The sequence below is a fragment of the Bolinopsis microptera genome, chromosome 9 (genome assembly GCF_026151205.1).
Source record: "Bolinopsis microptera isolate Bmic1 chromosome 9, MBARI_Bmic_1.0, whole genome shotgun sequence".
NCBI lineage: Eukaryota > Metazoa > Ctenophora > Tentaculata > Lobata > Bolinopsidae > Bolinopsis > Bolinopsis microptera.
Genome location: NC_087080.1, coordinates 13,461,508 through 13,483,650, shown reverse-complemented (window position 1 = coordinate 13,483,650; position 22,143 = coordinate 13,461,508). Strand labels below are relative to the sequence as shown.

Genomic DNA, 22,143 nt, shown 5'->3' with positions numbered 1-22,143 from the left:
TGTATAGGTATATTCTAATTCAGATAAGAATTTTTCTCCTTGGGGTAACTTTTTCGATTTAAATCAACAATACAATGTATGAAATCTCAAAAACAATGTATTACCCTATCTTTCTCGTGAAGCACTACTTTAACTTTGAAAAGAGGGTTGGGAGCAGTTTTACCGTCCCCATGTATAGCACGTGATAACTCTTGTAGAGATCGCTTGATATTCAGTCTGAACGCCTCTTCCACCATCTTATCGGTCTTCTCGGTGTAACGGTGCCAGTGAAGCTGTACCTGTTTAATACATTTCATTAACATTCATTTATAGACCATAAAACCTAGGATTCTGGACTAGCTTTAGTACTCCGAAATCAAATCGAAAATAAGTTGGCCCGTATTCATATATATGTTCAATGCAAACTCTATAGTCTATATTGAAATTTAATAATTTATTATAATCATCATCCATATTTAAACTTCAAGCTAAACATATTAAGACCAGTTACTTACATCAGTTCCGTCGTTCTTGAAGACCTCATAAGTGTTCTTCATGATAGCAATGATCTCCTCGTGCAGGTGAACAAGCTTACTCTGCATTGTAGCTCGGTGTTTCTGTTGTTCTACTTCGAACTAAAGAGGTACGGAACATTACAATAGTGAACTTGTACACAAGTAGTAAATTTAGTAGTGGGTGAGACTGGGAACTGGTTATAATATCATTTGTTTAAAAAAAATTTTGTTTTAGATACCGTGATAGTGTAGATCCTCCATAATTCCACATTAACACCGTTACTAACACCGTTACTAACACCGTTCGCGTTACTAACATCGTTACTAACACCGTTACTAACACCGTTACTAACATCGTTACTAACACCGTTACTAAAACCATTAAAACACCGGATAACACCCACTTACCTCGTTACTCTCGTAGATACGCTTGCTATCAATGCTGACGAGAAGAGACTCACTGATCTTCTTACAGAGGGCCTGTATGGACCTGTTAGCGTGTTTGTAACTGTCCACTATAGCCTGCACCTTGCTGGCATGTCCCCTGCACTCGTTCATGAAGTAGTCTGTGGTGGGACCCTTGCTAGCCCAGGTCAACTTCGTTAGACCTGGGTGTATCTTCTTGTCTAGGAACTTGATACGCTCCTGCAGGAATTGTGGTTAGGCAGTGTTATCAGACATGTCTCAAATGAGTTGCCAAATTGTTTAACATTTTGCATAACTTTCAACCAAATACGCTTTGTATGATTCATTTGGAAATATCACTATTCTCTCTCTCAAACGATAATATCTTGATCTCTGAGCTGACCTTAAAGAGACCCCTCTCCTCGGTATTCAGAGCAGCTAGAATCCTGTTATAATCCCTAACAACCAACAACACATTCTCTCTCAGCGTTCTGAGATCCTCCTCCTTGGCGTACACCTCAGCAGCGTAGTGGGGGATCTCAAACTTGAGGCGTTCCCAGTAGTATATCTCACGGAACAGCTTTAGTAGCGTCCTGGTCAGGTTATAAGGTTTAGTAGCGTCCTGGTCAGGTTATAAGGTTTAGTAGCGTCCTGGTCAGGTTATAAGCTTTAGTAGCGTCCTGGTCAGGTTATAAGCTTTAGTAGCGTCCTGGTCAGGTTATAAGCTTTAGTAGCGTCCTGGTCAGGTTATAAGGTTTAGTAGCGTCCTGGTCAGGTTATAAGGTTTAGTAGCGTCCTGGTCAGGTTATAAGGTTTAGTAGCGTCCTGGTCAGGTTATAAGGTTTAGCAGCGTCCTGGTCAGGTTATAAGGTTTAGTAGCGTCCTGGTCAGGTTATAAGGTTTAGCAGCGTCCTGGTCAGGTTATAAGGTTTAGCAGCGTCCTGGTCAGGTTATAAGGTTTAGTAGCGTCCTGGTCAGGTTATAAGGTTTAGCAGCGTCCTGGTCAGGTTATAAGGTTTAGTAGCGTCCTGGTCAGGTTATAAGGTTTAGCAGCGTCCTGGTCAGGTTATAAGGTTTAGTAGCGTCCTGGTCAGGTTATAAGGTTTAGCAGCGTCCTGGTCAGGTTATAAGGTTTAGCAGCGTCCTGGTCAGGTTATAAGGTTTAGCAGCGTCCTGGTCAGGTTATAAGGTTTAGTAGCGTCCTGGTCAGGTTATAAGGTTTAGCAGCGTCCTGGTCAGGTTATAAGGTTTAGCAGCGTTCTGGTCAGGTTATAAGGTTTAGTAGCGTCCTGGTCAGGTTATAAGGTTTAGCAGCGTCCTGGTCAGGTTATAAGGTTTAGTAGCGTCCTGGTCAGGTTATAAGGTTTAGTAGAGTCCTGGTCAGGTTATAAGGTTTAGCAGCGTCCTGGTCAGGTTATAAGGTTTAGCAGCGTCCTGGTCAGGTTATAAGGTTTAGTAGCGTCCTGGTCAGGTTATAAGGTTTAGCAGCGTCCTGGTCAGGTTATAAGGTTTAGCAGCGTCCTGGTCAGGTTATAAGGTTTAGCAGCGTCCTGGTCAGGTTATAAGGTTTAGCAGCGTCCTGGTCAGGTTATAAGGTTTAGTAGCGTCCTTGTCAGGTTATAAGGTTTAGCAGCGTTCTGGTCAGGTTATAAGGTTTAGCAGCGTTCTGGTCAGGTTATAAGGTTTAGTAGCGTCCTGGTCAGGATATAAGGTTTAGTAGCGTCCTGGTCAGGATATAAGGTTTAGTAGCGTCCTGGTCAGGTTATAAGGTTTAGCAGCGTCCTGGTCAGGTTATAAGGTTTAGTAGCGTCCTGGTCAGGTTATAAGGTTTAGTAGCGTCCTGGTCAGGATATAAGGTTTAGTAGCGTCCTGGTCAGGATATAAGGTTTAGTAGCGTCCTGGTCAGGTTATAAGGTTTAGTAGCGTCCTGGTCAGGATATAAGGTTTAGTAGCGTCCTGGTCAGGATATAAGGTTTAGTAGCGTCCTGGTCAGGTTATAAGGTTTAGCAGCGTCCTGGTCAGGTTATAAGGTTTAGCAGCGTCCTGGTCAGGTTATAAGGTTTAGTAGCGTCCTGGTCAGGATATAAGGTTTAGTAGCGTCCTGGTCAGGATATAAGGTTTAGTAGCGTCCTGGTCAGGTTATAAGGTTTAGTAGCGTCCTGGTCAGGTTATAAGGTTTAGCAGCGTCCTGGTCAGGTTATAAGGTTTAGCAGCGTCCTGGTCAGGTTATAAGGTTTAGTAGCGTCCTGGTCAGGATATAAGGTTTAGTAGCGCCCTGGTCAGGATATAAGGTTTAGTAGCGTCCTGGTCAGGTTATAAGGTTTAGTAGCGTCCTGGTCAGGTTATAAGGTTTAGTAGCGTCCTGGTCAGGTTTTTTGTTCGAAAATCGTTTTTGTTTGGTTGTAATTTTAAGTGCTCGCTTATCAGTTATTTGTTGCTAAATTGCGATAAGTGAACGTGTGCCATTGTACATTTATTGTACAATACATCGGGTATACATTACACCATGGCAGGGAATCCCCAGAAAAATGACAGTGAAAGTACCAAGATTATTATCGGGAAACTGATAGAAAAAGCTAACTCGTCTATCAGACCTGTTATTTCTGCTTTTGAATGTTTACAGTCTCGTTCAGTTAACCTTCAGCGACTTAATCAATTTACGGTTGGAATACTTGAAAGTTGTGCTGAATTTCTAGGAATTGCTCTTGCTGACAAGGACGATTTTAAGATTTTCACTAAGTCATCTCTTGCCAATCGCCTTTATCTTGGTTTTATGGCTCTGATGCCTGGAAAGTGTGGAGAGTGCGGTGATAACTACGTGATTGATCATGATCCTGAGGTCATGCCTTTTTTCAATTGCTTTAAATGTTTCAAAGGTTCACATTGTTGTGAAAGAAACAAAGAGCTACATCAGACCCTGTCAGCTATGAACACGCCGACAGGTTTTGTGTGGCTCTGTAACACATGTCATGGGCTAATTGATCCTATAGAACCTAGGAAACAGAGATCACGCCACACATCTGCTTCACTATCAGGAAATGTTTCTTCTGCTGACAGCCAGTCCTTGGACAGTTCAGCAGATGTTTCCAGTCTTAATCCTTCTAGTTTGATATCTTCGACCCAAATTCCATCTCCTGTGTTATCGCCTAGTTCAGCCACTGCAACGACAGCTGCAGCTACAGACTCTTCACAACCAGCCACAACTGTTTGTCAAGAGTTCCTAAACTGGAGTTGTCCACACGGAATCAGTGGAAAAAAGAAGATCAACGGGAACTCTTGCCCTTCTACTCATCCAAGGGTCTGCAATCAGTACCGAGCATCTGGTTTCACGGGAAGGAGTGGTTGTAAAGAAGGTAAAAACTGTACATTCTTTCACCCTGATATCTGTAGAACTGCACTTGAGAATGGTTCGTGTTCTAAAAAGGACTGTTTAAAGTTTCACCCCCGGTCGACCAGAAAGAGTACAAAGGAGCGTCCTGAGAGGGGAGAGCGTCCTAAGAGTAACACTCTTAACACGAATCAGAGGTACAGCAAACAGAATAGTGATGCCAATGCCAACACGAGTGATTTTTTAGAGCTACGAAACTTGATCACTGGGATGGCGGCCAAGTTGGAAGCATTGGAGAAAAAGATGGATCAAGGTACCCCATCCCCATCCCAAACTGTCACACAGCCAATGGGAGCATCCATGATCTACCCAGTTCAATCAGCTCCCCCAATGATGAGTCTAGGTGTGCCCAGGCTACCACACCACCAGATTCCTTTCTCTCCTCACTCTTATTATTAAATGCTAGGAGTTTAAATCCATCTGCCCACAGTACCTGCAGATGGAAGCTTAATGACCTTGTTGGTCATGTAGACGATAAACGACAGTCTGGACAGCTCTACCCCTTTATTGCTATCACAGAATCTTGGCTTAAGTCACATATCAGTGACGCCCAGCTTCAGTTACCCGGATACTCACTTTGTCGAAGTGATCGCAGTAAGAGAGTTGGCGGAGGAGTAATACTTTACTCACTGTCGTCCATCCCAGTCTCGGTGTCGGAGACTTACGACGACAGCATTTGCCAGGGAATCTTTAATGTCTACCCTTCTGCTAAACTTTGCATAGCAGTTGCTTATAGGCCACCTGACGCAAGCTCAAGTAGTTTCTCAAAACTAATAGATAGATTTACATTCGCTATTGAGAACCTTGCACCTAGTGGCTACGACGTCTTTATAACAGGCGATTTCAACTTTCCCCAGATTGACTGGGAAACACTAAACATCATGAGCGGTGGGACCTCTGATTCAAATCTCTCCGCCCAATACCTGCTAAACTTCATGTCAACCCATCTGCTGAGTCAGGTGGTTACTGTTCCAACCAGGGGAAACAGTACACTAGACCTCGTCTTGTGTAACAATGATCGGCTAGTATCTGATGTAACTTGTGAAGCAACAGAAATATCTGATCATGACATGGTTAATGTACTGCTATCCTTTAACCCTGGTCTGATGGAGAAGGCTCAGGCTTCATATCTTGACGAAATGAGCTTCCGAGCCCTAGACTTTAATCGGGCAGACTTCGAACCGATTACTGAGATCCTAAACAGAGTGAATTGGAAGGACTTGAGAGACGCAAGCACTTTTGAAGAATTTCCCGCAGAGTTTACACGGACAGTGCTTAATATATGCCTGGAAAATGTTCCTCGGAAACGACCACCAACTGGCCAGCAGAAGCTTTATAATTCGCTGAGAAGGAAGAAGTCACGACTTAAAACCCGTCTCTCTGCTGCAAAGTGTGCCAATGATCTAGCTCGAATCAAGAAACTTGAAGACGAAATTGGATTAATTTGCTATGAGATCAAGGAAGCTATAGTCCACCATCTTGATAAAGGTGAAAAGAGAGCAGTGGATAAAATTAAAGTCAATCCTAAATACTTTTACTCATACGCTAAATCTTTTTCTAAAGTTAAGCACAATATTTCAACTCTTCTAAACCGTGATAAGAAACTGGTAACTGAACGGAAAGAGTTAGCTAATATACTGCAGCAACAGTTCTGTTCTGTCTTTAGTGACCCCAACTGCCCTGATAAGTCACTACCTACATTTACAGTACCACCTCTCACTAGCAGAGATACAGAACTGGTACTCACACCTAACCACATCGTGGAAGCTATATCTGAGATTAAGCTGGACTCTGCACCCGGACCCGATGGTATTCCTGCTATTCTCCTCAAAAGATGTGCTTCAAGCTTGAGTGTTCCGATTCATCTCCTCTGGTCTGAGTCCATGTATACAGGCATAGTCCCAACTTTCTACAAGACTGGATATGTCACACCGCTTTTCAAGAAAGGTAGCAGGTGTGATGCTGCTAACTACAGACCGGTTACTCTGACCTCACATGTAGTCAAAGTCTATGAAAGAGTGGTTAGGAAACACATGGTTCAGCATCTCGAAACCAACAATTTGTTATCTGACAAACAACATGGTTTCAGATCGAACAGAAGCTGCTTGACCCAAATGCTCGATCACTTTGATGACATCTTTGAAGGGTTTACTCAGGGGAAAGACACAGACTCCATATACCTCGACTTCGCCAAGGCGTTTGACAAAGTTGACTTGGACCTTCTCTTGTTAAAGTTAAAGAGATACGGATTTCACGGCAAACTTCTAAGCTGGATCCAGTCATTTCTCTCTGACCGTGAACAGGTTGTAGTCCTAAACGGTGTTCATTCGGACAGTGCCAGGGTTCTAAGTGGTGTCCCTCAGGGAAGTGTGTTAGGACCACTATTGTTCATTTTGTTTATTAACGATCTAGAGCTAGCTGTTACCTCTTCTAAGGTAAGCTTCTTTGCTGACGATACTAGGGTCTCCAAACGTATCGATTGCTTTGAGGACTGTCTGCTGCTTCAGGCTGATCTGTACGGTATTCTCGACTGGTCACGCTGCAACAACATGAAGCTCCACGAACAGAAGTTTGAGCTCCTGAATCATCTCCACAATAGAAAAAGTACCTTTTCTGAACTTCCTTTTTACGTGGAAACTCTACTTTACAAGGTCTCCAGCGAGGAAATACTACATCCCGTTGAGAACGTTAGAGACCTCGGAGTTATGGTATCAAGCGATCTGAACTGGTCCAAACAGATCGGTAATATGGTCAAGAAAGCTAGAAGCACACTGTCATGGGTGTTTAGTGTCTTCAAAACTCGTGATAGGACCGTAATGACTACCCTATATAAGTCTTTGGTCAGAAGCCTACTAGAGTACTGTTGTCCGCTGTGGGACCCTGTTAAGGTGACTGAGATCCAGCTTTTGGAGGGGGTCCAGCGAACATTCACCGATCGTATATGCGGTCTGGAAAATATGAACTACTGGGAGAGGCTTTCACATCTAAAGCTAATGTCACTGCAGCGCAGAAGGGAACGGTACACTATTCTGATGATGTGGAAGATCCTTCACAATGTTGTCCCCAATTGCAGCAATATAAGGTTCACAAAAACATCCAGACATGGTACCCGAGCAATCATCCCTTCCCTGTCTAGGTTGAGTTCCTCGAGCAACCAGACACTCTATGACAGCTCATTTGCTGTAAGAGGACCAAAACTGTGGAACAAAGTGCCTGATAATATTAAAGCTGAAGCTACGTTTGAGTCGTTTAAAGTTAGTTTGTCCAAGTTTATTGCTTTGATACCGGACAACCCTCCGACTTCCGGTTATAGCTGCAGCTGGTCTAATTCCCTGGTAGACTACTCGCCATCGAGGTGGTCAGAAATCTGATGACCCTTCCTGCTACGAGGATAAACACAACCAAAGTAACCAAAGTAAAGTAAGTATAAGGTTTAGCAGCGTCCTGGTCAGGTTATAAGGTTTAGCAGCGTCCTGGTCAGGTTATAAGGTTTAGTAGCGTCCTGGTCAGGTTATAAGGTTTAGTAGCGTCCTGGTCAGGTTATAAGGTTTAGCAGCGTCCTGGTCAGGTTATAAGGTTTAGCAGCGTCCTGGTCAGGTTATAAGGTTTAGCAGCGTCCTGGTCAGGTTATAAGGTTCAGCAGCGTCCTGGTCAGGTTATAAGGTTTAGCAGCGTCCTGGTCAGGTTATAAGGTTTAGCAGCGTCCTGGTCAGGTTATAAGGTTTAGTAGCGTCCTGGTCAGGTTATAAGGTTTAGTAGCGTCCTGGTCAGGTTATAAGGTTTAGTAGCGTCCTGGTCAGGTTATAAGGTTTAGTAGCGTCCTGGTCAGGTTATAAGGTTTAGTAGCGTCCTGGTCAGGTTATAAGGTTTAGCAGCGTCCTGGTCAGGTTATAAGGTTTAGTAGCGTCCTGGTCAGGTTATAAGGTTTAGCAGCGTCCTGGTCAGGTTATAAGGTTTAGTAGCGTCCTGGTCAGGTTATAAGGTTTAGTAGCGTCCTGGTCAGGTTATAAGGTTTAGCAGCGTCCTGGTCAGGTTATAAGGTTTAGTAGCGTCCTGGTCAGGTTATAAGGTTTAGTAGCGTCCTGGTCAGGTTATAAGCTTTAGCAGCGTCCTGGTCAGGTTATAAGGTTTAGCAGCGTCCTGGTCAGGTTATAAGCTTTAGTAGCGTCCTGGTCAGGTTATAAGGTTTAGCAGCGTCCTGGTCAGGTTATAAGGTTTAGTAGCGTCCTGGTCAGGTTATAAGGTTTAGTAGCGTCCTGGTCAGGTTATAAGGTTTAGTAGCGTCCTGGTCAGGTTATAAGGTTTAGTAGCGTCCTGGTCAGGTTATAAGGTTTAGTAGCGTCCTGGTCAGGTTATAAGGTTTAGTAGCGTCCTGGTCAGGTTATAAGGTTTAGCAGCGTTCTGGTCAGGTTATAAGGTTTAGTAGCGTCCTGGTCAGGTTATAAGGTTTAGCAGCGTCCTGGTCAGGTTATAAGGTTTAGTAGCGTCCTGGTCAGGTTATAAGGTTTAGTAGCGTCCTGGTCAGGTTATAAGGTTTAGTAGCGTCCTGGTCAGGTTATAAGGTTTAGTAGCGTCCTGGTCAGGTTATAAGGTTTAGTAGCGTCCTGGTCAGGTTATAAGGTTTAGTAGCGTCCTGGTCAGGTTATAAGGTTTAGTACCGTCCTGGTCAGGTTATAAGGTTTAGTAGCGTCCTGGTCAGGTTATAAGGTTTAGCAGCGTTCTGGTCAGGTTATAAGGTTTAGTAGCGTCCTGGTCAGGTTATAAGGTTTAGCAGCGTCCTGGTCAGGTTATAAGGTTTAGTAGCGTCCTGGTCAGGTTATAAGGTTTAGTAGCGTCCTGGTCAGGTTATAAGGTTTAGCAGCGTCCTGGTCAGGTTATAAGGTTTAGTAGCGTCCTGGTCAGGTTATAAGGTTTAGCAGCGTCCTGGTCAGGTTATAAGGTTTAGTAGCGTCCTGGTCAGGTTATAAGGTTTAGCAGCGTCCTGGTCAGGTTATAAGGTTTAGCAGCGTCCTGGTCAGGTTATAAGGTTTAGCAGCGTCCTGGTCAGGTTATAAGGTTTAGTAGCGTCCTGGTCAGGTTATAAGGTTTAGTAGCGTCCTGGTCAGGTTATAAGGTTTAGTAGCGTCCTGGTCAGGTTATAAGGTTTAGCAGCGTCCTGGTCAGGTTATAAGGTTTAGCAGCGTCCTGGTCAGGTTATAAGGTTTAGCAGCGTCCTGGTCAGGTTATAAGGTTTAGTAGCGTCCTGGTCAGGTTATAAGGTTTAGTAGCGTCCTGGTCAGGTTATAAGGTTTAGCAGCGTCCTGGTCAGGTTATAAGGTTTAGTAGCGTCCTGGTCAGGTTATAAGGTTTAGTAGCGTCCTGGTCAGGTTATAAGGTTTAGTAGCGTCCTGGTCAGGTTATAAGGTTTAGTAGCGTCCTGGTCAGGATATAAGGTTTAGTAGCGTCCTGGTCAGGTTATAAGGTTTAGTAGCGTCCTGGTCAGGTTATAAGGTTTAGTAGCGTCCTGGTCAGGTTATAAGGTTTAGTAGCGTCCTGGTCAGGTTATAAGGTTTAGTAGCGTCCTGGTCAGGATATAAGGTTTAGTAGCGTCCTGGTCAGGTTATAAGGTTTAGTAGCGTCCTGGTCAGGTTATAAGGTTTAGTAGCGTCCTGGTCAGGTTATAAGGTTTAGTAGCGTCCTGGTCAGGTTATAAGGTTTAGTAGCGTCCTGGTCAGGTTATAAGGTTTAGCAGCGTCCTGGTCAGGTTATAAGGTTTAGCAGCGTCCTGGTCAGGTTATAAGGTTTAGTAGCGTCCTGGTCAGGTTATAAGGTTTAGTAGCGTCCTGGTCAGGTTATAAGCTTTAGTAGCGTCCTGGTCAGGTTATAAGGTTTAGAAGCGTCCTGGTCAGGTTATAAGGTTTAGTAGCGTCCTGGTCAGGTTATAAGGTTTAGCAGCGTTCTGGTCAGGTTATAAGGTTTAGTAGCGTCCTGGTCAGGTTATAAGGTTTAGTAGCGTCCTGGTCAGGTTATAAGGTTTAGCAGCGTCCTGGTCAGGTTATAAGGTTTAGCAGCGTCCTGGTCAGGTTATAAGGTTTAGCAGCGTCCTGGTCAGGTTATAAGGTTCAGCAGCGTCCTGGTCAGGTTATAAGGTTTAGCAGCGTCCTTTTCAGGTTATAAGGTTTAGCAGCGTCCTGGTCAGGTTATAAGGTTTAGCAGCGTCCTGGTCAGGATATAAGGTTTAGCAGCGTCCTGGTCAGGATATAAGGTTTAGCAGCGTCCTGGTCAGGTTATAAGGTTTAGCAGCGTTCTGGTCAGGATATACGGTTTAGCAGCGTTCTGGTCAGGTTATAAGGTTGTCAAGTATAGCTTTTAATCGTATATTTTAGACGACTTAAGTTTGATTTTAACTTTCACTTCAGCGTACTTTGTTGTTTTTTGATGAGTTTATCAACTTATTAAATACGGTATACTATTTATTTTAAGTATGAGGTAACCCCCGGCATTGTTCCTTTTGCTCCCATAGTTTAAAACCATTTTCACGACAAGAGAAAGACTTTAAGTCTTAGCTTTAGATAAAACACATGATTTTTGTTAAACTATTCCGTTGTGCGTGGAAGACGAAGCTACAGGAATAGCTGCAGCAAGTATTAGTAGCAGTAGTAAGACAGCTGGTTACATGTAAGCTAGCTGGTTACTACGAGTTACCTGCTGATCGACTTATCAAGCAAGAGAGTGTCCACTAGAACCGCTCTGATAGACACGTTATTTTGTATATTTATCATGCATTGATTATTAACGGTAACTTTTGTAATCATAGTTTGTGCTGTTACAATATTTATTTTATCGGACAGCCGACAGTTATAATAACGATGTTAATCCAATCAAAATAAATTAAGCAAAAAATTATAACGGAATGCAGTTTGTGCGTCAGATTAACCCACAACATTAAATAATGCACGAAAAATTCCTTGAAGATTAAATTTTATTCTCTGCAGTAAATCGACAAAACTACTTAATTATAATTAACTGATGATTATTGACTGATTATTACCTGTCGAAGTTGACATCGAGCATAGTGTTCTTGTCATGACATCTGGACATAAGGGGTGCGTCTAATAGGTGTCCTAAATCCTGGGTGTAAAACTTGGTTCTCAGCGTGAGTATTTCATAGACAGAGACAGAGAGAAACAATATAAAATACAGTATCATTGGAATCATCGATATTTATTATTTAAGGCAAGGGATAATTTTCTCATAAAACTTACTATATCATGATATTATCATGATATTATCATGATATTATGTTTGAGCAACACTTCAGACGTTAGATAATAAATTAAACAATAATACACTAAAACCATTATATCCAACCTTGTCGATGCTAAGAGCCCATTCCTGGAACGTCTTCCCAACAAACTCCTCTAGAGCCTGACTGAGCTGCTGATACTGATTCCTGATCTCCTCTCCAGCCCCGATACGTGGTAGATAAAACGCTTTGTTTATCACGTCCATGGGGCGGTCAATCCGGCGTTTCAGCGCACGAGCCCAAGCTGCTGCGCCGGCAAACTTGGGTTGTGTTGGAGTGAGGTTTGGAGTTTTGGTATTGAACTCTTTCTTGACGAGGTTCAGTTCTTCGTTAAACTTCTGGTACACATCCACTGTTTTCTTGTCGATCGTCCGTCTTATTGCCTTCAGAAAATATGAAATCAGCATTTAGGTACTTTTCAAATTATACTACATGATCGCATGAAAGGACAATAAATTAAATTATCCTGTTCACCTTTCAGAACAAAATCTAATACACAACTTAAAACGAATATAAAAGTTTACCTCTCTTGACGACAAGTGTTGGAAGACATCAAGGACTTGAACACCAAGCTCGACTGTAGTTACAGTCTCAAACGCTGAGGAGATTACATTCTGCATCATTACTTCTAGATCTTTAACTCCCATTCGGAACCTGAGATTATTGATTATGTTGGTGAGCTAAATTAAGATGGGTGGAACTATTTATAACCATTGATTGCATAACAATGTTTCACTTGATAAAAAGAACACTTCCATGGGTTTATTTCGACCTCATTAACAGTTACGAAACAGTTTTATTAACGAGGTTTAATAGAGTGAGTAACTAACTTGTTGTAGGCATCATGCCACGCAGTAGACTTCACATCAAGAATCGTACTTTTCACCTTTCTCAAAATGTTCAAGTTTTTCTCGAAGGCGTCCTCGATTTCTCTGAGACTCCTTGCAATCTCGGGACCACGCAGACCAGCGAATATTGGCAGAGGTCTCTTCTTGCCTTGGGAGTACCGACCGAACTGAGATTGTCCTTCACATACCTGATAAGTGTAAATTTTTACAAATCATGTATGATACAAGCAATAAAATTCTTAATAAATTGGTAGATGAAATTTCATGTTCTTAATTTTCAGCTGCAAGGCACCTCACAACATCGGATTTTCGATTCAGTAATGATTTCCCCACTTTCTTACCTCTTTCAGATCTTTGCATCGTTGCACGAAAGCATCAATCTGAGCGAAGATGCTGCTGCGGTCGAGCAACCACTTGATCTCGCTGAACCTGTTGTGTGTAGCAGCAGCGTCATTGTAAGCATCCTTCCAAGCTTCACAACACTGAATACTCTGGTCCAATCCTTCTATACTCTTCTCAACCTCGCCTGATATTCGTTTACTTTAGGATAAACATTTCTCACAATAATTATAAACATCAAAAATATGATAAAGAAAACCATCAAATCCAATATTTGATGCGTTATCTTTCAGAAAATAAAGCGATGCCACATTATCAGGCCATGTTACCTGTGAAGATATCATCTAGAGATATCTTGGTGCAGCACCTCATGATAATCTCATTAGAGAACTTCCGAAGTAACGCAGTAAGTCGTTCTCTACTACGATAGTGATCAGAGTTTGTCCAGATCATCCTGAAAATATTTGTTCATAAAAAATGCTTTGTTAACCTTAAATAATACAGTATTACGGAAACAAACACTATGAAATTATCATACTAGAGTTAATTAGATAACTTAAAACATTATTATGTTGAACTCGTAGGGATAACTGGTATTAATACCTTATGACGTTGAGAATCTTTGATAACATTGGAGGGATGACAGCTGGCTCTGACTGAGCCAGCTCCTCGCAAGGCTCCTTCAGAGCTGACAGGTACTTCAGGTTGCTTTGTGCTTGGGCTGTGTTGTCCTGGATCTGCTTGGCAAGCTTGGAGAACGGTGCGATGTAGGACGATCTGTAGGCGGAGGAGTATTTGCTTAAAATTCACGGTAACTTTTTAAAAAGAAAAACGAATGAAATGAATTTCGATCTCTCTTTGAATGACGTGTTTAAGGAATGCAATTAAAGCTTGTTATTCATAAATTTTATTTTATATAAACTCACTTGGATAAAGATAAAATCTCTTTGATGTTCTGGACTCCGTCTTGGTCGAGTTGTTTACTAATACCAGACAGATCAGTGCACCTGCTCCTCCAGAAAGCAATCTCTTCTAAAGGTCCACTATTCTCGCTCATCTCTAACGCATCTTGTGCACTTAGAACCTCCTTAATCTGACGAGTCCAGTGGATAACTGATGCTGAAATAGATTGTGAGTAAGTGGCAAAGCTAGAATTTAACATTTAAGATATTGAGAACATTTGACTCAGGCGTCAATGAGTAGTTCAATAAAACATGAAAATAATGATCCACCACAAGAAAGCTTACTTTCCAATCTATGGATAAATGTTGCTGAAATTTATTTCAGGTGAGGATTGAATTTCACACAATCGAACCGACACAAGTCTCAGACCATTATTTTTCTAATAAAATGGAAAATTATCGATTAGCTTACTTTCCAATCTTGCGACCAGTTCCTTGTTTTTGGCAGACTTCTCCAAAGATGAGGTGATGTCCTCCTCAGGAATGTAGAGCACCGTCTTCCCTTCCATCTTGTAGGCTGTGTCTGTCAAACATGCCATGAACTTGTGCAGTTGTGCAGCAAAGTCATTTCTCACACCTGAATGATAACGAATGTTAATTCCAGCTTGCTCAAAATAACAACATTGAACAAACATTATTAGTCTTACAAAAGAGAAACATTGTAGGGAACGTGTAAATCTGTAATTGCGTATTCGTTCAACTCTAACTTACTCTCTGGCCATGTGGTGTTTTTGAAGAAGACAGGAGCATATATTGAGTGCATGGTGCCGAGCAGAGCGTGCATATAATCACTGTTGCAAGTCCCATAGGTTACTGACTTGTGAAAATTGGATTTCGACAACTTTACCGCTTCAAGTTTGATGAAGTATGAAACTTGTCCGGGCTGCAAAATTCACAATTAATGATACTTACATTTTGACACAATGTCTAATATCATCTAACAGAAACAAGATAAGAGTAAGACAGAAAGTTAATCTGAGTTGAAAATTTGGAATAAGAAAGGAAAGAGAAAACAGGTTTATTGAAGTACGGATAATTTTTTAATAACCTGTGATGATGGTACGTTGTTATCACAAACAAGTCCCATGTTCTTATCAATGTAGGATACTAAAACCCGACAATTTTCATCACAGAAGAAACGATACATTGCACTGTAATGAGTTTCCTGCCACATTTCTTGAGTCAAACCCGAAAGGCAAGTTCTCGGCTTGATAATCTCCTCCTGAAAAAGCAAAAAAGTAACCACTTAATTCAAATATTATAACATGATTCATCTTTTTTAAATGTTAAGTAACGAAATAGGATTCATGATTACCAATTCAGCAATGTAGGATTGGTATAACTATTTAGTCGAGTCGGAAAGCATTTGATTAATTTCAACTTACAGGAGGGACGTAGGGTCCATCTCCATTTTCTCCACTGCCATTCATCTCAGCGTGGCCATTGGTAGCCATCTTTCAGCTGGAACTTTTCCAGCAAATTCGAGGTTTACTTTCTATAACCTAGCAAATTGATAGTAGAATAAACCAATTGATTTAAAAAACATGATAACTAAAAATGATGATTATGCGTCAATCTAAATAGGGAATGATGGGACACAATTATAGCTAAAATGAGTCATCGATGTAGTTATCTTACAATTGCATGTCACATTTATTAATTACTAGATCCAAAATTTTAGAAGCAGAATAATTTATAGGGAAATTTCGGTCGTTCGTGCAGTACAGGCCGAGAACACTGCAATGCCAATAACGGATGGATTTTAAAACCGCACGCTCATGATTTGGAAATAAAAACATTTTAAATAAGATCAATTCTATAAGTTGTAATAGATAAAACAGCAAATTGTCCCACTCCGAGTAAAAAGCAGTTTTTCCAGGCATGCACCTAGTGTCTGCCACAGTGACGCCAACTAATAAAAGCCTGCAGCAGGAGCAATGATTCACATTAAGTGCACAATCACAAGTTTTCCTAGTTTTGTTAATCGTTACTATGTTTTACACCGTAACCCTCCCTTAGCATACAGCTCAGGAAGCCCTAATTGGGCTTCCTGCATGATTCCCATAGTACATGATGATGATGAAAATCTAATTGTTATAGGCTACAATGAGCATTTTAGTAACAAATAGCATGATAGTAGTACAGATCTAATGTCAGCCCAATCACCTGATCTCACATAATGAGTTTTGATACTTTCAACACTACTATATAACAAATAATTTGAGTGACAGGATGGATTACTGAGGGGCACTGTGTTAAGGTGATTTAAGTGGGTCCCAATCCCCACCGACCATTCCTCTTTGTGTCATGCCTATGTTCCTGAATACTTGCTTCATCATCTCCTTTTTATAACAATCACAGTGTTTTTATTGACTAAGCGCATAATGAATGAACCCATTGTGCGTGAGATCTCTGTCTAGCTAAGAAAGACAAAACTTCAATCTTTTCAGGCAACTGTAATTTCAATGATTAAACAAGAAGCACCAGAATTTGGCTCTATCCAATCATTAGAAATATCTAAAACATGCGTAAATGATCCTTTGTTCGAGAAAAATTGAACATCGTCATCCTTTTAATTGACGGATTCTTCAAATTATGAGTAATGATATCAAGTCAAATCAGAAAGAATTATTTCGATCGGGCACTCAGGGATTGAGCAAAAAGGCCCTGTATGATCACAACCATAATACAGTCGTTTACATTCTATACGAAGAGGACAGAAACAAACTATCAGTCAGTAAGGAAAATTGTCAGTACAATTTCAAGGAAGATTGAAACGGACTTCAATCTTTGAATTTCGATTGTAATTTCGAAGTTGAGGCCTAAGCTTAGTATAGGTCTGTATCCTTGGATGAGGCCACAGGGCAAGAATCGAGCATATACATAGCAGCCCAATACCAAAACAAAGTTTTCAGCAGGAGTTGAGTGTATGTAATAATGATGGAAAATCGAATTATGCTTTCATAATTTAAGAAATATTTGGTTCACTCCACTGTTGCTCATGGAATCAATGCTCTACTAATGTTCCTTTTAAATACATACTATAAAGGATTTCTCTGGGTTGGGTCAGAAGTCTAAATCATGCAGCTCACTGGATTAAGGCAGTAAGGTAGTATGTTTTCGTGAAAAGCAAGGGTGAGATGTGCCGAGAGCGGGAATTGAACCCACGACCTCCCGATTAGCACTAGGATGCTATAACCATTAAGCTATCGCGCCACAAATCAATCGCAACAATTCACTACTTGTACTACAGATTACATGCCTTATCAGTTGCTGTATTACACACAAGTGTGTAACACACAATTACTGACTCCCGACCAAGGTATGTGGCAGATATAACCATTAGGTTCAGTAGAGGTGGATACTCGGACACATTCGTATTTCAGGGCATTTATTAAGTAGCCAAGAATCAAAGATCAACATTCTGGTACATATATTTCTCTGGGTTGGGTCAGAAGTAGCTAAATCATGCAGCTCACTGGATTGAGGCAGTAAGGTAGTACTATAAAGGATACTCCTACGAGATTCACGATTTTTATGTGTCTACATATTATTTGACATACGTTGCATGCCACTTTTCGCGCGCGAAGCCAATATCTCTGATATTGGATACGAAACATGTATCAACATATTATAGCATATGGTGACAAAAATGAAACTAAGCTAATGTCTTTTTTATTTTTCTTGACCAAGCCACGTCAAACTTTAGTTTTATTTGATGGTCTCATTAAATAAGAAAATTGAATTTTGAATAAGTATAGTTAATACAGTTTAATTATGTGATAATGGTATAAAATTATGAACCATATTCAATGTTCATGTTATGTAACATGTAAGGCGCGCGCGTAACGTAATAACATTAATTTAAAAAATGTTATTAATTTAAATAAAAAACAAAGTTGTAAATATATTATTTTGCATTTTGCATTTATAGCAACACCTTTAATTTTTAACTAAATGAGTTTATTTAAATAAATCTTATTATCTCACTATGTATAAACAATAAAGCGAGACGATATATATGGGGGGCTTCGTACCATTTTACTTCACCTAACCATGTGCTTTCGCGCCACTTCAGGCGCGCCGTGAGGCGGGCGCGCGCTACTGTAAGCGCAAGGGCTCTGGATAGAGCAACCATTTTATTGACACCACGGCATCAACTTTAACGCGACTTTCCACAAAAACCGTAAAAAATATACAACTGAAATTGAAACTTTTTTGACTGGGTCAAATGTTTTAATGGCCTCCAAATTAGCATGAAAAAATAAAAAATTGGCCAAGCTCAAGAAATAGAAGTTTCAAAGCTCAAAATGTGGACCCCCAAGTGGTGTCAAAAACGCGCGAACGCAAATTAAATAGGTAATAATTATTTTAGTCTTTTGAGTCTTGACACCATTTTAGGGTTATACGGGCCTTATATGCTTTGACAAGCCGCACGAACTATCATTCTTTGTTTTTGCTTCGCATCGCAGACTAGATCGTTTGTTTGCTTCGCAGTGGAATAACAGGCTGACACATGAGGACTATAATGCAAAGAAACTGCTGCCCACTGCTGCTCACTGCTGCTCACTGCTGCTCACTGCTGCTCACTGCTGCTCACTGCTGCTTACTGCCGCTCCTACTATATCAATCGCCCAAATTTTAAGAAAATTCTTGTGAAAAGGTCCTTTAGGCATGACAATGATCTAGATCGGTGTATTTTTGGACGCTGATTCCGAATCACCCCCATGACGTAGGGTTAAAATGCTTCCCTGGAGAGTTATGGGCAAATAACCGTGAATTCGATTATTTAGGGCTCGGGTTAGGGTTAGGGTTGTGGTTAAGATTATGGATAGCTTCGGGGTTATGGTTAGGGTTAGGGTTGGGATTAGGGTTTATGTAAAACCGTTTTGTACGGCTGCAAAACCAAAAAAACCAAAGTCACGTGAAATTTTTGGGCGAGCGATTTAGTAAGAGCCGCTTACTGCTGTTCACTGCTGCTCACTGCTGCTCACTGCTGCTCTATACAGCGCCTTTGCGCTTGCAGTACTGCGCGCCCGCAGCGGCTCGAAAGCACATGGTTAAGTGAAGGCTGAATTTAAATTTGACGAATATTGTTACTCGTCTAAATTTCTTCAAAATAGCGATTAATACTCAATAGACTAGCAAGCTAAATGAAACAATGGCAAATTAAATAATTTTATTGCAACGAAAATTCTTGGATGAACTGCGCGTAATTGCTTTAACAAGTGCAAGTAAAATTATAAACACTAAAAGGCCAAATCACTATTTAAACTGGTCATTACATACATAACAATTTGATCAGGCCTTGAGTGTATCTAAGAGTACGATCCGAGTAGAGCAGTGCTGCAACCAAAGCAACTCTGCAAACTTAATGTAGTTTTTAGAGCTTCGAAGCAGAAACATCAATTTACTTGAAACACGAAAAATTATCAATGTTATAATGAATAACGAACGCATGTATGTAGAAGGTATTTTTTTTAGTTACAAGTTAGCTGTCCAACTGTCTAGGATCAAGTTTGGTTAAAGATATAGTGAGGTGATGACATTTATTAATCAGGAAAAGAGGAAAATTTCTTTTATTGAGAACAACGGTCGTTGCTCTTGGAAGGAAAAGAGGTTTGGAAAGTGGTAGTGCTTTAAAAATAGCTGATTAAGACTTAAATTAAGAGCCTGTACATTGAGTAGAAATAATAATTTCTACTCAATTTTTTCCCGATCCATGACTCAAAGTGCCGAGGGCACAAAAAAGTCAAGGACAAGGGTTAGCGAACGAGGTTTTTTTGTATATGGTAGCTTTGCGACCGTGCGTGCGTGCCTGCGAGCGAGCGTACGTGCCCTCGCCCTCAGTTATTGCCCACGTTTCTGCCTGCGCAAAGTTATTTCGCGCGATAATCTGAATTAAACAATTGTTGGCGCACAGTGCTGATGTTCAAGTAAATTGTTAATTTCAACAGGTACGCATCCCGCTAGGGACTAATTGATAACATGTTATTATTATTTTGAGTTAGTTACAGTATTACTATTTTGCACAGATCCGTGTCAGGTTGCATAAACAATAAACATATGGTTACATAGAAATATACATGATTTTCAAATTCAATATGGAATTATATTAACTGGGCGGCGCTCGGTCTATCACTCCGCCATATCTGCACGCTTATAAACAGTAAAGACTGGTGTGGTATGGAATATGATAAAATACGCCATCACGGATCGGGAAATTGAGCGGCCATCCACAAAAGAAAAGCGGCCACATTTCTTGTTAAAATGGTTACTGTTTAATTCAACTTATCAATTGATTTGTATATTGTTGTTTTTCAAGTTGTGATGGACTCCTCGTGCCGAAATGCATGACTATCTTACTCCTCTCTTACACTTGTGTAAGCTTGGAGAAGCATCATGAGCGAATGTTGCCAGGTAACTGCTACATTCACTTCAATCCGTCACGTACAGCTACTGATAATGAGGCAGATAACGAATCAGAATATATACTAACTCTGAATAATACGGTAATAAAGCAAGTTAAAGAGACCAAGTTTTTAGGTGTTATTATTGACGAAAAGCTAAAATGGGATGTTCAAATAAGAGCCCTCAACTCGAAACTTAGGTGTGAGATCGGAAGACTCAGTAGAATACGACACGTTATCCCGAAAAAACACCATAAAGAATTGTACCACACGTTATTTGAGTCACACCTAAGATTTGGAATATCGGTATGGGGTGGGTCGAGTAATAATATGCTTCAACCTATCTTCATCACTCAGAAAAAATGTATCAGAATACTATTTGGTGACCTTGAAGCATATCTAGATAAATTTAGAACATGTGCCAGAACACGTTGTATAGATGAACAAATCCTAGGAAGGGAATTCTTTGAAAAAGAGCATACAAAGCCGTTGTTTAACAAGAACGGCCTTCTTACCGTCCACAACCTGTACAAATACACATGTCTATTAGAACTGTTCAAAATTGTCAGATTAGAATCTCCAATCTCACTCCTATCTTTACTCCACAGATCACCATCACAAAGACGTTCAGACCAGTTCATCACCCCAAACCCATCCTCCTCTTTCATTTATCAATCAACAAAAATGTGGAACGACTGTCGAAAAATTGACAGTTTGATAAGCTTTACTAAGTCAACGAACTTAGTTAAAGTAACACTGAAGAGTGAGCTACTCAAGATACAGTCAAGGTACGAAGAATTAGAATGGACAGAATTAAACTTTGATAAGAATGAGCTTGTATTTTAAAACAGAGTCCTTTGACTTTATTATTTTGAAATTGAAGAATCGTCTGGCCACAACTCATTTCGTTCGCATTATAGATTCACATTCACTTTCATTCTCACTATCACGCACAGTACAGGGTCATACCTCAATACCAAATTATTATAGGGCACAAGAACAAATTTGTTTACAATTATCAAAATTTGTTGAGCCCAGCAGCTTACTTCCTTTCCTCTCTTCCCCCGTCGTCTGGAGCATGTGATTTTTGTTGATATCCGAGCTCTTGTTTTTATCTTTTGGTTAACTTTCTGTGATTGGACTCGGTATTTTCGTCCCCGCCGAGTGGGACGATGCTTGCTCGCCAGTTAAGCTATACTTTAGATGACACTAATTTCTACAAACCACAAAATATTAAATATAAAATGTGTCCAGTATGGCGCAAATGCATAATTTGATAATTTCTCGACGCCGTCGTCGGGGTGAGAGTTATCTGAACCAACTACATGCCCCTACGATTGCGTCACCACTGGTGAGCAAGCATTTGTTTGTTGTTTAGTTGTGTTGAAAGGGAACATTACTTGATTAATTCATCCATTCGGATTTTAATAACGATGAGCTATGATATACCGTTCATCTTAGACTATTGGATCAATCTTATTATATGATTAGATTTTATAAACGAACTTGGCACACAAAAGATTATAATGCGGAGGTTGGCTGGCTCTTCTATAATAAATACGACACTTCAATTTACAGAATGCTTGCTAGAGGTAAGACAAAATATTATCAGACTATACATGCAGCATGAGTAACTGGTGGATAAGCCTTCGGTAAAAACGGATCCGGAAAAGTCAATGCGGCACTCGGGTCCTTGGTATTGTCGTTGGTATATTGTCCATTATCTACGTTCTGCTTTCGTAGTTTAAACAATAGTGAGTTCTAAATATACAGCTTTAAACCGATTAAGTATGAATGAATGAAATACCTGACAATCCGCACTCTAATAATCCAAAAGCATGAGTAACTCGTAGTGATGTATGATTTTTAGAAACTTTAAATTAATTTTGGCGCTCACAGGTCCTCATGAATATGTGATTGCCGCATAAGGTTCTGTAAATGCGCAGGGCACCTTCAAGCTTAAATTATTCACCTTACTGAGGCAGTCAACCAACGCGTGGCTTTATTTTTAT

At 40.7% G+C, this 22,143-nt stretch overlaps 3 protein-coding genes across 8 annotated transcripts in view; 2 read left to right on the top strand and 1 right to left on the bottom strand.

Moving 5' to 3' along the window:
• Positions 1-15,230, bottom strand: part of LOC134821330 (dynein axonemal heavy chain 2-like) — a 42,245-nt gene extending 27,015 nt beyond the window's left edge. For all 4 annotated transcript variants that reach the window (XM_063832060.1, XM_063832061.1, XM_063832062.1 and 1 more), the window contains exons 1-16: positions 15,107-15,230; positions 14,770-14,943; positions 14,433-14,604; positions 14,134-14,298; positions 13,686-13,878; positions 13,363-13,536; positions 13,089-13,213; positions 12,762-12,946; positions 12,403-12,608; positions 12,097-12,226; positions 11,638-11,955; positions 11,318-11,397; positions 1,303-1,492; positions 903-1,139; positions 495-614; positions 105-278 (exon numbers count right to left, since the gene is read on the bottom strand). In XM_063832060.1, the coding sequence (XP_063688130.1) occupies positions 105-278; positions 495-614; positions 903-1,139; positions 1,303-1,492; positions 11,318-11,397; positions 11,638-11,955; positions 12,097-12,226; positions 12,403-12,608; positions 12,762-12,946; positions 13,089-13,213; positions 13,363-13,536; positions 13,686-13,878; positions 14,134-14,298; positions 14,433-14,604; positions 14,770-14,943; positions 15,107-15,175 (2,712 nt within the window). In that variant the 5' untranslated portion in view covers positions 15,176-15,230. The remainder of the gene's footprint in view (positions 1-104; positions 279-494; positions 615-902; positions 1,140-1,302; positions 1,493-11,317; positions 11,398-11,637; positions 11,956-12,096; positions 12,227-12,402; positions 12,609-12,761; positions 12,947-13,088; positions 13,214-13,362; positions 13,537-13,685; positions 13,879-14,133; positions 14,299-14,432; positions 14,605-14,769; positions 14,944-15,106) is intronic.
• The window catches only part of LOC134821331 (formimidoyltransferase-cyclodeaminase-like), an 82,269-nt gene that overhangs the window by 25,170 nt on the left and 34,956 nt on the right, over positions 1-22,143 (top strand). Inside the window, exon 1 of one of the 3 annotated variants that reach the window (XM_063832067.1) lies at positions 15,918-15,947. The exons of the other annotated variants lie outside the window; for them this stretch is intronic. The gene's annotated coding sequence lies outside the window, so the exon portion shown is untranslated. Of the gene's footprint in view, positions 1-15,917; positions 15,948-22,143 lie in introns of those variants that run through there. 3 annotated transcript variants of the gene reach the window in all.
• The window catches only part of LOC134821332 (fatty acyl-CoA hydrolase precursor, medium chain-like), a 53,960-nt gene that overhangs the window by 25,163 nt on the left and 6,654 nt on the right, over positions 1-22,143 (top strand). The gene's annotated exons all lie outside the window — the stretch shown is intronic.